The sequence below is a fragment of the Barbus barbus genome (assembly GCF_936440315.1).
Source record: "Barbus barbus genome assembly, chromosome: 16".
Lineage (NCBI taxonomy): Eukaryota > Metazoa > Chordata > Actinopteri > Cypriniformes > Cyprinidae > Barbus > Barbus barbus.
Window position 1 is genome coordinate 13386389 of NC_136744.1, and position 17227 is coordinate 13403615.

General features: G+C 38.5%; 1 protein-coding gene across 1 annotated transcript in view; it reads left to right on the forward strand.

Annotated features, from left to right (window-relative positions):
* The window catches only part of LOC306882266 (attractin-like protein 1), a 268000-nt gene that overhangs the window by 123502 nt on the left and 127271 nt on the right, over window positions 1–17227 (forward strand). The window contains exon 22 of the mRNA XM_079436781.1: window positions 5595–5647. Coding sequence (XP_079292907.1) covers window positions 5595–5647 — 53 coding nt within the window. The remainder of the gene's footprint in view (window positions 1–5594; window positions 5648–17227) is intronic.

A 17227-nucleotide genomic window follows, 5' to 3' on the forward strand; every position in this document is an offset into this window, starting at 1 on the left:
ATTGGCAACATGATTGGGTATAAAAAGAGCCTCTCAGAGTGGCAGTGTCTCTCAGAAGTCAAGATGGCAAGAGGATCACCAATTCCCCCAATGCTGCAGTGAAAAATAGTGGAGCAATATCAGAAAGGAGTTTCTCAGAGAAAAATTGCAAAGAGTTTGAAGTTATCATCATCTACAGTGCATAATATCATCCAAAGAGTCAGAGAATCTGGAACAATCTCTGTGCGTAAGGGTCAAGGCCGGAAAACCATACTGGATGCCCGTGATCTTCGGGCCCTTAGACGGCACTGCATCACATACAGGAATGCTACTGTAATGGAAATCACAACATGGGCTCAGGAATACTTCCAGAAAACATTGTCGGTGAACACAATCCACTGTGCCATTCGCCGTTGCCGGCTAAAACTCTATAGGTCAAAAAAGAAGCCATATCTAAACATGATCCAGAAGCGCATGCGTTTTCTCTGGGCCAAGGCTTATTTAAAATGGACTGTGGCAAAGTGGAAAACTGTTCTGTGGTCAGACGAATCAAAATTTGAAGTTCTTTTTGGAAAATTGGGACGCCATGTCATCCGGACTAAAGAGGACAAGGACAACCCAAGTTGTTATCAGCGCTCAGTTCAGAAGCCTGCATCTCTGATGGTATGGGGTTGCATGAGTGCGTGTGGCATGGGCAGCTTACACATCTGGAAAGGCACCATCAATGCTGAAAGTTATATCCAAGTTCTAGAACAACATATGCTCCCATCCAGACGTTGTCTCTTTCAGGGAAGACCTTGCATTTTCCAACATGACAATGCCAGACCACATACTGCATCAATTACAACATCATGGCTGCGTAGGAGGAGGATCCAGGTACTGAAATAGGCTGCGTAGGAGGAGGATCCAGGTACTGAAATACCCAGCCTGCAGTCCAGATCTTTCACCCATAGAAAACATTTGGCGCATCATAAAGAGGAAGATGCGTCAAAGAAGACCTAAGACAGTTGAGTAACTAGAAGCCTGTATTAGACAAGAATGGGACATCATTCCTATTCCTAAACTTGAGCAACTTGTCTCCTCAGCCCCCAGACGTTTGCAGACTGTTATAAAAAGAAGAGGGGATGCCACACAGTGGTAAACATGGCCTTGTCCCAACTTTTTTGAGATGTGTTGATGCCATGAAATTTAAAATAAACTTATTTTTCCCTTAAAATGATACATTTTATCAGTTTATACATTTGATATGTCATCTATGTTGTATTCTGAATAAAATATTGAAATTTGAAACTTCCAAATCATTGCATTCTGTTTTTATTCACAATTTGTACAGTGTCCCAACTTTTTTGGAATCGGGTTTGTATTTGTGCACTAAAAATGTCTCAATGTAGATTTTGGTGAGCTTAATAGGTACGTTTACCCTATTCATTCTAATGTTTGTTTTTCAATGTTATTCTAAAGGCTCTATTGTCTTATTGTTATCTTATCTGAGTGCAAAACGATGTTTTTAAAGCAGAGTTTAAAGTTACTTATACATAATAAATACTGTCAATATGCATTTTGAAGTATCGCATCAGAAATGTGTGATGGAAATGCCAAATTTCGAAAAAAAACCCCCACTTCATTTGTAAAAAAAAATTTTATGCTCGCTTGAGGTGGTTTTTCGTCCATACGCATCAAAAAGTCATGTGACTTTGCAGTATGGGATGGCATAACCTGACTTGCCAGACCGGTCTTGTTGCACAACATCTGAAACGCTGTTATGGTCATTCTTAAATGCTAGAGCACTGTCGTACACGACTGCGTTCCTGAACAGCAGGCATCCACCTCAGAAAGCAATGGCTGTATTTATCGTGTTTAATTTGCTTGCTCTGAGGCACAAGTAATTTATTATATACAAAAAGTATTATATTCACTGGCTTCTCCTACATTTCATAGTGATATATATTGACAGTTTGACGATTTTGTTCACTTTGACTCGTTGGACGGAAACGGTGCTTATTCGCAAATGTTTTATGTGACATTCTAATTTTGCAAGATAAAATTCGCAACTTTGGATAAAAACCCAGTAATAGAGACAGTGGTGAAGATTTTTTAGTCACTCCTTCTGTAGGTTACATGTTTTCACCAGTAGATGGAGACAAGTGACTGTTTTTATGAGGGAGTCATTTGAATCAAACATTCAACCGATTCTCTCAAAAATATTTGTTCAGGAACAAACTTTTTTTTTTATTGTTGCTTTGTGAATATTTTCATTGGTGGCGCAAAAGTAACAAAACTAGCTGGCAATACTATCTATCTATCTATCTATCTATCTATCTATCTATCTATCTATCTATCTATCTATCTATCTATCTATCTATCTATCTATCTATCTATCTATGTAAGCTTTCAGACTAGGTTTTCTCAAGACAACAATAAAGATTGTTTACAAACTTTACTCATCTAGTTATTATTGTTAGCATTATGTTTAATAAAATGCCATTTTTTGGGGTTTTATACAATAGCCTAGCAGCAGCAGTTTTCCATTCACCACACCTACACTCATCTTGTTAATGTTTGTTTCATTTCAACTTAATATCCCCTTTTTGTCTCGAATTGTGTGTTTATGCCCTTTTGATCCACGAGGAAGCCGCTATTTAATTAGATGGGCCCTCCCGAGGAGTACTCAAACGAGAACGCTTAAACCCTCGAGCAACAATTGCGTATGCTTTTGTGAGACACGCACACACAGAGCTGTCTCAGTGTGAAATGTGGCACTCGGAGGATTTATCTGCTAATTCAGTCTCCTGCGAGCAGGCGCCACACACATTCTGTTTATTTAGTCAGGATGAGGGCCTGTTACCGTGTGGCTAGAAGGATCAACACAGGGCAGTAAGCGCACCACTCTCTCTCTCACCCGCTTGTCTTCTTTCTTTCCTTCAAACTAAGAGAGCAGTAGGACTAGACAGATGACTAGAGGACATGCCCACTGTCGGACACCTGCTGTTTTCATTTTCCATCCCCTTATTTGTTCTCTCAGTCCCTGTCTTGTTATGTCTTTCTTTCACACTTTTTCTGGACCTCATGTTGTGCTGCACTGGGTGCACTTGCTTTAATCTGTTGGCTGACTGACTGATGCCATTCAACAGCAAGGAGGTCAGTAATACCTGGAGAAAGCTTAGCAATGTGTTAGCATTTCCATTCATCTCAATGGTTGCTCAGCTAGCTGGTGCAGGACACCTGCTGTTTTCAGACGTTGTGTCGTTCCAAACCAGTATGACGTTCTTTCTTCTGTGGAACACAGAAGATGATATTTTGAAGAATGTTTGTAAACAAATGGTTTTGGATCCTTTTGAGTTCAATTATATGGACAAAAAAAGTCAATGGGAACCCAAAATGTTTGATTTCCAGAATACGTTCTTTTCTATTCTGCAGAAGAGAGTCATACTGGTTTGGAGTGACATGAAGGTCAGTAAGTGATGACAGAATTTAAATTTTTGGGTGAACTGTTCCTTTAATTAAATAAAAATGCAGAAAAATTGCCTTAACAGTAGGGTACTGTATGGCACAGAGCAGTGTAAAGCCAAGGAGGAGAAATATGAGTTTTAAAAGCAGGCAGAAGTTGAAGAGAATTAGAAATATTTGAACAATAATGAAATGTTTTGTTAATCGGAGCACAGTGTGAATGGTTGTCCCACTGTGCGTGGTGAACACTCAGCATTAAAAATGTTCCTCTGGAATAATATCATGTTATTGGAGCCCTGGAGGGGTCTGCCTTTCTTTTTATGCCCTCTTTTTATGCCTGTTTTTGTCCTGAGGTGGTGTCATGCACGATTTTACCCTCCTGCAGGATTCTTTTCCCTTCAAAACACAAATCAATTCTATTGGCTGAAAGATGTTTAATGGGTACTTTTTCTAGTACCTGATTTTAAATCCTGCAAAATTGCTTTATGGTGTGTTTTCCGAACTACAACTGTAATTTGGCAATCATATGTCACATTTTAACGATTATAATTTTAAACATTTATTGTTATGTTATTTTTCCTTTGTTATCTTGGTAGTTGACTAAATGACTAACCTACCCATAGATATTAGTTCATAACTACACTATTGTTCAAAAGTTTGGGTTGGACAGTAAGGTTTAAAAAAAAAAAAGAAATAAATAATTAATACTTCTATTCAGCGAGGAGGCTTTGAATTGATCAAAGTTGGCAGTAGACAGTAAGACATTTATACAGAAGATTTCTATTTCAAATAAATGTTGTTTCTTGAACTTTCTATTCATGAAATAATCCTGAAATATAAACATGTATCACTGTTTCATAAAAATATTAAGTAGTAATAATAAGTGTTTCTTTATCACAAAATCAGCATATTAGAATGATTCTCAAGGATCATGTGACACTGAAGTAATGGCTGCTGAAAATTCAGCTTTGCCATCACAGGAATAAATTGCATTTTAAAATCTATGAAAATAGGAAACAGTTATTTAAAATTGCAATAATATTTTACATTATTATTGTTTTTGCTGTATTTTGGATAAAATAAAAGCAGCCTTTTTTAAATCTTTCTTCTATGATTTCAATGCAGTGCTCTTTCTCAGGCCCTCGGCCACTTCTCCACTTCAAAGGGCAATTTGGTGATTAATCATGCGTGTTTGCCCTGCTGGTCCGTCCATCCATCTGTGTGTTTATTGAGCTCTGAATCCACACACATGAACTCACTGCTTCTGTAGCATGAGGTGAATAATAAACACTCGGTGTTTACATGTCAGTAATGAGTGTTTGCTTTAAACTGAACTAGACATGCCACTGTGTTCTTCACTCAGGCAGACTCTCTCACCACGTCTGTCGTCCTCACAATCTCTTACAATCCTGACTGAATATATGGATATCAAAAATGGTCATTAAAAATAAATGTGCTTCACAAAATATCAACACCTTAGCAGAATAGTATAGTGTTTGGTATCAACAAGGTTTGTTTCTTTGATATGGTATGTACACTACTATTAAAAAAGTTTGGTTGGTAACATTTTTAATATGTTTTTGAAAGTTTCTTATGCTCACCAAGTCTTTATTTTTTGATAAAAAAATACAGTCAAGGCAGTAATAGTGTAAACTGTTATTGTAATATTGAATATATTTTAAAATATAACTTATGCCTTTGATTACAAAGTTGAATTTTTAGCAGCCATTACTCCAGACTTCAGTCTCGCATGATCCTTCAGAAATCATTCTAATATGCTGATTTGATGTTAAAAAATATGGTACATTCATTGTTTCCTTTGATGAATAGAAAGTTCAAAATAACAGCATTTTTTGAAATAGAAATCTTTTGTAACATTGTTAATGTCTTTACATCTTTTATCACTTTTGGGTCATGTAATGTATCAAACAATCAATCAACCATTTTTATTTATTTATTTATTTATCATGGGCACAGCATATTTTAAAAGAATAGTTTAAATATGAATAGATGTTGTCTTGTTGTATAGCTATAGTAAATAATCACTGAATTAAATATTTTTTGGATGAACTATTTCTCCGTTGATGGATCAAAACTAGCTCCCAAATCTAGTTTGTTTGTGTACATGCATCATATTTTTAAAATTGTTGTTTCTTTTTTTACTGCAGATGTGATTCTGAAAATCGCTACCTTGGCAACCCACTTAGAGGAACATGTTACTGTAAGTAACCCTCACTGGTACTCTCTGCCTCTCTCACACACACAAACACACAGTCATAGGTCTGGTGATATTGCTAACTCTTATATCTTGCCATTTTATAATGTTAATGTATTCTGTCTCTTCATGGATTTTCTCCAAAATTTGATCATTTTAGCAATCATCTTTGAATCGAGTCGATTCAAAAGGTTTGATGTAAGAACCGTACAACAACAGAACAACAACACTGATCTAATGACACAGCCCTTAGGAAACTTAATGGCCAAATAAACAGCACATTAAAGTCATTGTAATAGTCACAATGTTGCTTAATATTATGTAGCCAAAAAACATCATACATATATCCAAGTTTATATCCAAGATGGCGCCGCTGTGTTCGGACGCCGTTCGGGTCGCTCCACTGAGATTTTGCTTTAACTTTCTTTTTTACTTAGTTTTACTTTCTCTTTTTACACATCTCACGTCGGCACTGATCACCTACAACATAGAAACACTTTTGGACATTGGAAACCGCTACACCAACCTGTTTCAGGACACTTTATCCACAAATTCTGCGTGGCCTCTGGAGATTCTTCGGAACGCGGAGATAAACAACACCCCCCCGAGGCGACGGATCAAGAAACACCGCGGGAAGCGCGCTGGAATTCGAGTCAGACTCAGGAAAAGGGCTCACAGTCCTCCTCTCCCAAGCATTCTCCTCGCTAATGTCCAATCCTTGGAGAATAAGATGGACGATCTTAGAGCCAGGATTAGTTTCCAACGGGACATTAGGGACTGTAACATCCTTTGTTTGTCAGAAACGTGGCTTTCGTCCTCGGTCCCGGACACTGCTGTAATGCCGAGTGATAACTTCTCTGTCTTTCGGACGGACAGAAAAGCAGAGGCCGGTAAATCCAGGGGTGGAGGAGTATGTTTCATGATCAACAAGAAATGGTGTGATCCCAGGAATATCTCCATTCTGTCACGTTCCTGCTCGCCTCATCTGGAACATCTTTCCATTATTTGCCGCCCATTTTATCTGCCCCGGGAGTTTTCATCGATCATTGTTACTGCTGTGTACATTCCACCACAGGCGGACACCGGCTTGGCCTTGTCCAAGCTTCACGATGTGCTCAGCGGCTACATTAACAAACATCCTGACGCTGCCTTCATCATCGCGGGGGACTTTAACAAAGCCAACCTCAAGCAGGTCATGCCGAACTTTTATCAACATGTATCCTGTCCAACTAGAGGACCAAACACACTGGATCATTGCTACACTCAGTTCAAGGATGCCTACAAAGCCCGCTCACTACCGGCTTTTGGCAAATCGGACCATGCCGCCATTTTTCTAACACCGAGATACAAACAAAGGCTCGTTCAGGAACCTCCGGTGCAGAGAGTAGTGCCTCGCTGGTCCTCCCACTCAGAGACTATGCTGCAGGCGGCGCTTGATGACGTCGACTGGGACATGTTCCGGGCGAGTTCTTCTGACGTCAGCGAGTTCACGGATGTAGCATTAAGCTTCGTAAACACGCTAACCGAGCAAGCTACAGAAACAATAACGATAAGGACATTCTCCAATCAGAAACCGTGGGTGGACAGAACAATCCATGCCGCGGTTAACACACGCACTGCCGCTTACAATGAGGCTCTTCTGTCTGGGAATACGAGCGAGTACAAAGCATCGTGCTATGCTCTCCGACGCGCAGTAAGAGCCGCCAAACACAGATACAGAGAGAGAATTGAGTCTCATTTCCAGCTCAACGACTCTCGACGGATGTGGCAGGGACTGAGGACCATCTGTGACTTCGGAAACAAATCCTCCGCGGAGGTGAGAGCAGATCCGTTGCTGGCCGACGAGTTAAACATCTTCTACGGCCGCTTCGATGGCAACGGCGGCGGCGCGTTTCTGCCGACCAGCGCGTCAGGAAGCAACAGGCAGAGCAGCGACGATCCTGTAATCACCGTGTCGGAGGATGAGGTTCGGAGGGCGCTAAAGAGAGTGAACGTCAGGAAAGCAGCCGGACCTGATGGGATAACCGGCCGTGTTCTGAGGTCCTGCGCCGATCAGCTCGCTGGTTTGTTCACTTCTATCTTTAATGAGTCCCTTGCTACCGCCGTGGTTCCCACCTCATTCAAAAAATCCATCATTATCCCTGTGCCAAAGAACAATAAACCCTCTTGCCTGAATGACTATCGCCCAGTTGCCCTCACATCTATAGTCATGAAGGTTTTTGAGAGACTTGAGAGACTTGTAAAGAGCCTCCATCCCTCCATCCTCCATCCCTGATACTCTGGACCCTCTTCAGTTTGCCTACCGCCCAAACAGATCCACGGACGATGCCATTTCTCACGTTCTCCACTCTTCCCTCACACACTTGGATAGCAACAATGGAAATTATGTAAGGCTGCTATTCATTGACTATAGCTCAGCTTTCAACACTATAGTCCCCATCAAGCTGGCATCTAAACTCACAGACCTCGGCCTAAACTCCTCACTCTGTGACTGGATTCAAGACTTCCTCACCGGCAGACCTCAAGTGGTGAAAGTTGGCCAGTTCACCTCAAACTCCATCACTCTGAACATAGGAGCCCCACAGGGCTGTGTCCTGAGTCCCCTGCTCTACTCTCTCTACACGCATGACTGCGTGTCCTCTCACAGCTCCACATCTATTGTCAAATTCGCTGATGATACTGTGGTTCTGGGCCTCATCTCCAACAACGATGAGACCGCATACTTGGATGAGGTAGAGAGACTCACATCATGGTGCCAGGACAACTGTCTCTCTCTGAATGTGAGCAAAACTAAAGATCTGATCATGGACTTTAGGAAGAGACAGCAGCAGCCCTACACACCTCTTATGATCAGTGGGACCCCTGTGGAGAGGGTGAGCAGCTTCAAGTACCTCGGTGTAAACATCTCCGAGAACCTGACTTGGACTACACACATCCAAACACAGGTTAAGAAAGCCAGGCAAAGACTGTACCATCTGCGACAGCTGAGGAAATTCAGGGTCTCACCAGCAATCCTGAAAACTTTCTATTCAGGGACCATAGAAAGTGCATCTCAGTGTGGTATGGAAACAGCTCTAATCAGGACTGCAAAGCACTACAGAGAGTTGTGCGCTTAGCTGAGCGCATCTCAGGGTCTGCTCTCCCCTCTCTGCAGGACATCTACCTCAAACGCTGCAAAAATAGAGCTGTTAAAATCTTCAAGGACTCAAATCACCCTGGTAACCAGCTATTCACTGTGCTTCCATCTGGTAAGCCCTTCCGTAGCCTGATGGCAAAAACTGAGAGACTTAGGAGGAGCTTCTTCCCCCAGGCCATCAGGCTCCTAAACTCTAACTCTGTGTCATAACATCACTTGACTCCATGTAAATATCACCATATCAATAAGCTATTCATAATTTTTCTCTACCTCATATTGCTGCTATTTATATACCCTGTACAACTTTTTTGCACATTATTTTTGCACATTCCTCTTAGTACTATTTAAGTCAACAACATACTGACCTGCACATTTATATTCATATTTTTTATCTTATCTTTTTATTTTATTCTTTTCTTTTCTTTTCTTTTTTCTACTTTTGTTCTCTTAATATTTGTATACTTTATAATTGCACTGTCCTTGGAGCGGACCTGACCTACATTTCACTGCTGGTTATACTCTGTATAATATATTGTGTATGTGACAAATAAAACTCTTGAATCTTGAATCTTGAATATATTGTGAGTATTCACTATATCATCCAGCACTCTCAAACATTACCTGTGTCAAACCTACATTTCACCCTTGCACTTTCAAACTCCACAATGTAAACATATACAGCACCTTCTGGAAGCACAGCAGATGGAAGCATTTCTTTCTAACCCCTCATCAGGACTCCATCACACAAGCATTTGTCTGTTCTCGGTGGTATAACACACTTGTGTTCATCTTGGCTTCTGCCTGCTGTATCTTTATGTGTATATGTGTATTGTGTGTGAGGGAATCTTATTTGTCGACCTTATCGCTAAATGCCAAGAGCATAGTCCAAAGTGAAACACGTATGCTCTTGGCTTCACCCACAGCTGAGATGTGTAGTTCACATGTTGCTTATTTGAAGAATTTAAAAGAGGTTTTGTTCTCATTACAGTTGTTTGTAGTGGATTTCACCTGGACTGGAAAATGATTAGGACAAAGTCTTTGAGGAGGATAGTCATATATGCCCTTGAGTGAGGACATGAGGTTTTTGGAGTGTGACTTCCAGTTACCATTTCATTCTGCACATTTATTGATTTATTTTCAGAAAAATCTAAACTTTTACCAAATGCAGATTAAACATCAAGAAAAGGTGATTTTCATTATTGTATCACAGTAGTGAGAATAATATTTGTTTTGCATTGTGTTAATAGGAGTATGTGGAGAAATTAGTTTCAAAGTGTTAGTTTCATTAGTTTCTTCATGTTTCCCCAATTGTAAGTCGCTTTGGATAAAAGCGTCTTTTGTTTTATGTCAAAGCTGGCTGTCCTTTGTATCTGTGGCTCTCCCTGTTTAGCATTCTCTGTCTATCATGAAAAATCTCCGTCTCACACACATAGTATAGATTTTGTTCACATTCAGAGCACTAGATGGCAGCCTAACAGCTCTAGTATTAGTCGAGTTTTCATGATTGACAGTTTAGAGCAGTCATAATTTCCTCATCTGTCCACAAAATAAAGGAAAAGATATATAGGAAATGACACGGCCACAGAACAGAACCATCATCTTCAGGAGCAGCAGACACAGGCTCTCTTGAAAATGACTGGGAGCTCATCCACACAAACTTCAAGACAGCAGGAAATTAAACTACTCAGTACTCAAAGAAAATAAAAAAATCCTGTTGTAAATCATTACTCTTATCACTACAAGTCCCACAAATTCCATCCCAGACCAGATCTGACCAACCAAACCAGGCTTACGGTAAACAGCCCTCTATGCCACCAATGAATGTTTTTAAAACTAAGCTCCATTTGATTACAGATACTCAGATAAGCAGAGCACATCCAGACAGACAATTTATTTTAATGGACACAGAATCATCAGTAGGTGATCCATTCTGTTCTTAGCAATTTGTGTGACTCTTGCTTCTAAACCATTTTTTTTGCTACCTTTTGTACATCTGAGGTTTATGATACTTACCAGACATTTGTGTTATCTACTGCACTACAAAGGCAAAAGGTGCCTTATGGTGGAAAGTTTCTTAGTATTATGATTAATCAACACTAAGGAGATGACTGTGTGTCAGAAGCATGTGTGAGGGGTTTGCAAGGCTTTTATGAGCAAATCACACTCGCGTTCCCTGTATATAGGAGGATTTATTACCAATGCATTATTTATAATTGACCTCCCCTCCAGTCTTTGCAGCACAATACTGTTATATCACTTCATGATTGATAGTGCACTGCATCATTTTCTCCTGTGGTCAACAAATCCTTTCCAGCATCCCCCCTCTTTCCAACTGAAATGCAACACGCATTAAAAAGAGGATTCCCATTGGATGTTCTGTTGTAAAATGCAGATAAATACACACCTGTGACTGAACGTTCGATATTGGTTAGTTCACCCCAAAAAATGAAAATTCTGTTTCACTTTCATGTTGTCTCTTTCTTCTTCTGAATACAAAAGATGATCATTTGGAAAAATGTTTAAACCATTTTAGTGCATGCAATGAAAGTCAGTGGGGTCCAAAACAAGATTAGACCCCATTGACTTGCATGGTATGGAAACAAACAAACTAACATATCAAAAACAAGAATTTATTGTTAATATTTTTTAAATACATCTTAATTTGCAAACCATAAGACATGGGTTCACAAATATTTTTGACAGCTGAACCACTTTGATGTAAAATATTTTTTCGAAGTACCACCTGAGATTTTAATTATATTTCAATGAATTAATAATAATAATAATAATATATATTATTATTATTATTGAGTTCTAACTTAAGTTTAAAGCAAAAAACAAACAAACAGCAATATACTACTGTTATAGTCATACTGTTAAAAAATAATATTTGATGATAACTAATACTAATTTAATTTTACACTACAAATTACAGTAGTAATAATTATCTTACATGCTTCACTTTCAGACGTACAAACTTTAAGCTTTTATTTTACCAGAATATTAGTGAAATGCTGTAAACTTCAGTCAACAATAATGTTATGCAAATGTTAAAATAAAGTGAACCTAGCGCACGCTGCGTTCCCAAATGCACGTTAAACTCACAGCACATGCCGTAAGGCATCTGATGTCAGTCATGGTTAGTTAAAATAACCTCTGTGGTATCTATGATTATATTACACTGGAGTTCAGATTAAAGCAACTGTTCTTCTTCATTTCATACTCCTTGTATGGTGTACTAAACGCTGAAGTGTACACTGCAGCTGGCCTGCAATCTCTCTCACAGACACATATAAACACACACACACACACACACGTCCCAGCAAACACAAGCAGCACCTCACACTCCCAGTATCCAGCTGTTATCTCTTACTAACGCTGCTCCCATCACTCTGTCACTATGGATTTCATCACACGTGTGCAGTGATTCAGTTGTCCTGCCTTGAATATGTGGGGCGGACACACTCGCTAATTTGACCAATTAAAGCCATGAAGAGAGGCTAGTCGGAGCGAGACAAGTCTAACTCCCGAAGGGAACGTCAGTGGCATTTACCCACTGAGTGGGATTGATGTTTACACTTCGTCTTTGTAACAGGCTAATTCAACCAGCCTTGAACACACTCACATGTCTGTTATCACAAGGAGAAAAATCCCATCAAATATGATTATAGTAATGATGACGATAAATGCAGCTCACTTGTTACGGTAATTGAATGTGTCCTTCACTAACGCAACGGATAGCTGTATATTACCATTTGACCTCCAGTGTCATTAGGTCATATTGCAATGGCCATATACATGATGATCAATATGGTGCAGTCAAAACTCTCATCAAATCATTCTCTTTATTTGACTAGAGGTCAGGGCCCGTATTCACAAAACATTTTATCTTACCACTAAGAGTTCTCCTAAATAGCAGTAAAAGTTTTTAGCTAAGAGTTTTCTCTTAAAACCTATTCACAAAGCTGCTGAGACACACTTTTAATAAGGAATAGAGAGAAGTCTTAAGCTAAGAGTAAAGGCGGTGTTGACCTTGTTGCTATGGATGACATCAGCATGCTTACTAACTATGCACACAGTGATTGGCTGATAGGGGTCTCTGACAGAGATTTATTCATAGAAATATTGTAGCGCACGATATTAAGTTGCCATATCAAAATAAAGGTTTAAAAAATTATGTTAATTGCCACATTCAAATAAAGATTTTAACATGCAGTCTAAGTGTCACTAATTAAACAAATATATGTTCAGCTAATTTGCAGGGGTGGTTCTAGGATTTCATCTTTAGGGGGGCTTAGCCCTCAGAGATACAAATGACCTAAATAAACAGTATTTTACTGTGCTTATGAAAACAATTACAATTACCTATTAAAGTTACAGAAGTTACTTAGTGAGTGATTCTCATGTTCTTCTTTTGTTGTTTGATTAACAAAGGGTCTAGAACCGCCCTTGGCTAATTGTCAGTCTCTTACATGTATGCTTCTCGTAGTGGATGCATATAAACCGCCTTTTAATTAACAGAGTAGAAAAATCATGGCTGATAGTAAGACATGCAAACGTAAATAAAACCAAACTGGACGCAAGAACAGCTGTAACTTCTTGCCCAACTGGTTAATCAAAAGGATATAATCAAATTAAAATTTGGAGTTGGGATAACCTCCAAACCATAAAGGAGATACATTTTTAAAAGCTCATTATCATCAAATGTTTCTAAAATGTTTATATTCCGAGGCAGATTGCCGACAACAGCCATTTTAGGATAGTTGTGACTTAGTGACTTAGGAGTCCTCTTCAGTACTCCTAACGTTTCACAGATTTAGGAGCTAGTTTTAGTGCTTTGTGAAATACTCTTAGAGGAAAAATTAGGAGTCCTAAATTTAGGACTGACACACCCACTATTTTTAAGATTTTCTCCTAAATCGGCGAGTTAGGAGCTACTTTTAGCCTTAAGATGTTTTGTGAATACGGGCCCTGATTTACAATGTTATATCAAATTCTAATAGTACAGAGCAGTGCTGGACTGTAATAAATATTTTTTTTATTTCCTTACAGTAATTTTAGAGCACCATTAGAGTATTTTCCTTTTCTTTTACAACATTCTAAAGTGTAACATTGTAATTGTTGCTTCATTAAAATTCAGAAATAAACAAAACTAAACTAAACAAAACATAAAACATCATATACTGTAAATCCTTGTAATTGAGCAAACCAAGACCTGCTCGAACATGCTTTCCAATTTGTGAACAAATCGTTTTTTGAGCCAGTTCTTTTTTAAATGATTCACAAAATCACATTGAACGATTCTTTCACACACTGGATGGATGATCCTTCAAATCTACAGTCTACAGTCTGAATGAATCACCATCATTTACCAACCAATGACAACCAACCAATCACAGTCTTCAAAAGCAACGGGGTCAGCCTTGCCTCCTCACTAAGATAACGGGTGTTTTTGTCTTTTCCTCGCTCAGAGTTGCTCTCAGATTGGTCCTGAATCACTTTTAAGCTAAGACTCCTAGTTAGAAAATTTTAAGCTAAATTAGGAGATCGCTAAAAGGATTCTTAGAATCTTTAGGAATACGGGTCCTGAAATGTATTGTAATAATCATCAGTGTATCATCAATGTGACTACGATTTTAAACACATACCCAATGAGTGTCCCACCAGCCAGACAGACACTAGACACCCTCAGGCCCCTCATCAAAAACTAATCAGGCATTCTGCCTAGACTACTAAATACTTTCACTTGTGCTTGTGCACAAAGGCACTTTTATTTGGACATATAAGGGCCTATCTTATTTTCTTAAGATAATTGTATTGGCTTTAAGCCTTAGATGTAGATATCTTCTCCAATCAAGACAATGTTACAGTGCATGAGGATGAATTAGGATTTTCATTTCTTCATTTTGGTATTTTGGTCACGCTGATGATATGGAGAGAAAATTGATTTGAAGATACATCTATGATGTAATCAATCCAGAACCTCTAATGTCTATATATGCCTCTTTAAAATATCATAAGTGCTTTCAAATGAAGTCCCTGCAGATAGTCAGTGATAATAGAGATATTGGTTGATAGTGTGTCCAGATTATTTGTCACACTATAAATATATTAGTCAAGTTAAGCACATTCAAGTTTTGCACTGCACAATTTGGCAGAACAGAAAATGTGCATATCATGCATGCACGGTGCTTAATGCAAAAATAGTTCAAAAATTTGTATAATATTAGATCATATTGTATCAAATTTAGATCATATTTTGTTTTGATACACATGAGCAAAAACGCATACTGCATACCCGTTAAATAATTTGTAAAAAAGAACATCTGACCTTGTATTATCAGGTATTGTTTGCTAAATCATGTGCTTTTTGATATTTATGCATACCTGGTTGTCTACAGTGTAACAAATTAATTTCAGCTCATTGCATTCACAAGGACCATGTGAACCAGTGTATATTTAGCTTCAACTTATTATTTAAGGGCAGTGTGCCATTTTCTTTCCTGCTTCTAAAAAAGATGACTCCAGATGTCCCTAACTCTCCGCTGTTCTCATTACCGCCAGCAAGGTGTTCCAAAATTGAGGATGATAACGTTTATGGTAGAAGACATTAAATAAAATACCTAGATCCCATTTGCCAAGGATGGCTTTCTGTTATTGCTTCATTTCAGACCTCTGAACCTGGAAATGAAATGTGTTCTGCAGGATGTTTAGGGGAAAATATACTTTGGCTTGATTAGACTGTTATTTGAGATTCCTGTAATAGCTTTATTGAATTATGTATTGTAAATAAATGTGTGTATTTGATAACCAGAGCACGTCACAAGACAACAATGATGTTGTCGGTTGTAATCAGAATGTCCTCTTTTGGCTTCTTATGTATGTTTTGTTTTATTAGATGATGGTGAAAATATTCCAGAGTTCAAGAAAGGTTAATAACCTCATATGCTAATCATTTCATTCCTCTGAAACAGAATAGCAGCACATGTTTTCATACAATTTCTCTAGATTAAATTACCACAAAATAACCACATTATTTAGTGCTCCCTGATTTCTCTCAAGGGAAAATTTGATTTACTGGCTAAATTTGTGCAATTATTTGGCTTATTGTAACCGCATAATGCAAAAATGTTGGAAGCAGTAAAATATTTTATAGTATTGTTATTTATGTTCTTTAATCTTTGCATTGTACTTGATTAACTCTTGACACACATTCACTCACACGCACATACACATGCAGTCATGCAAGCGAACACAGATGCACACTCAAAAATATTAATATCATTGGGCAATAAGTGGGCAATAAATAAATAGTTCTAAGTGTCCTCTCAAGCACATAGACATAACTACATGTATATCCTACAACCCAAAACAGCCTATTGATCACCCTTTTAGATTTTCCACTCTTATTTTCCCTTCATGGGATGAAAAAACTCTCTGAAGCTAACCAAAGACCCTTACGGGATGAGCATAGCTTTGCTCTGTACCTGGGGCAAGAATAAGGAGAGAAAGAGAACGAGAACCAACAATAATCTCTCTATTTGTGTGACAGTGGAGGGTACTGAGTGGTCAGAGGAAGAAATAAGCTCAAGACGGCCGCTTTGATCTGATCTGCGGTAATTCTCCATCTCTCTGTGGGTGCGGAATGAACACTGCTGTTTGTTGAAGCTAATATTCTTTAGTTTCGGTCGCTTCCTGTGAACATCTCCCAATCTGCTATGGTTTAATGTGAATTTGTTACGTCATGCACGGATATGTTGAGATAAACATCTTGTGAACAAGGCCTGGAAGTTTTTCTTGGATTAGTGTGGGGTCAGAAACGGTTTGATTTGTGTAGTTAGTTTGCAATTGCTCATTTAAGGTTGAAAGTTTGAAGGGTTGATGATGTGTTCTCAAAGTCATGATGAGTTAGATTAGCAATAAATTGAACTATAATCACAAAAACACATTTTTTTATGGAACCCCCCTAAATTACTCATTGTTGAGTGTTCCTAATCTATAAAAGGTTCTGTCAATTTCAGAAAGGTCATAAATGATAACTAGAATCCATTGAAAGCTTTTTCATCTTTTTGTGCAACAATGTCAATGACAGTTCAGTGTTTTCTTCCCTCGGCAGAGTTTATATTAATTTTGACCCGCTGGACAATCAAATCAATCCTCAGCCTTCCTCTGTCTGTTGCTATTTAATCATATGCTGTCTTCACAATTGAATCGGACAAGGTGACCTTTAGTTGCTCGTGCAGATGTGAGCTGTCAAAAAGTCCTTCATATCACAACTGCTTCTCTCTCCCATCGAGAGTTTGTGTTTTACTTTGAAGAATAGTTGTGATTGCCATGATGTTGTGATTTCAACATGACGTGAACATGAAGAATTTTTGCCAAGCAATCACTTTCATAATGTTAACAAATCTCATGATTTTTATGCTGAAACAATTTGACATATAAATGCC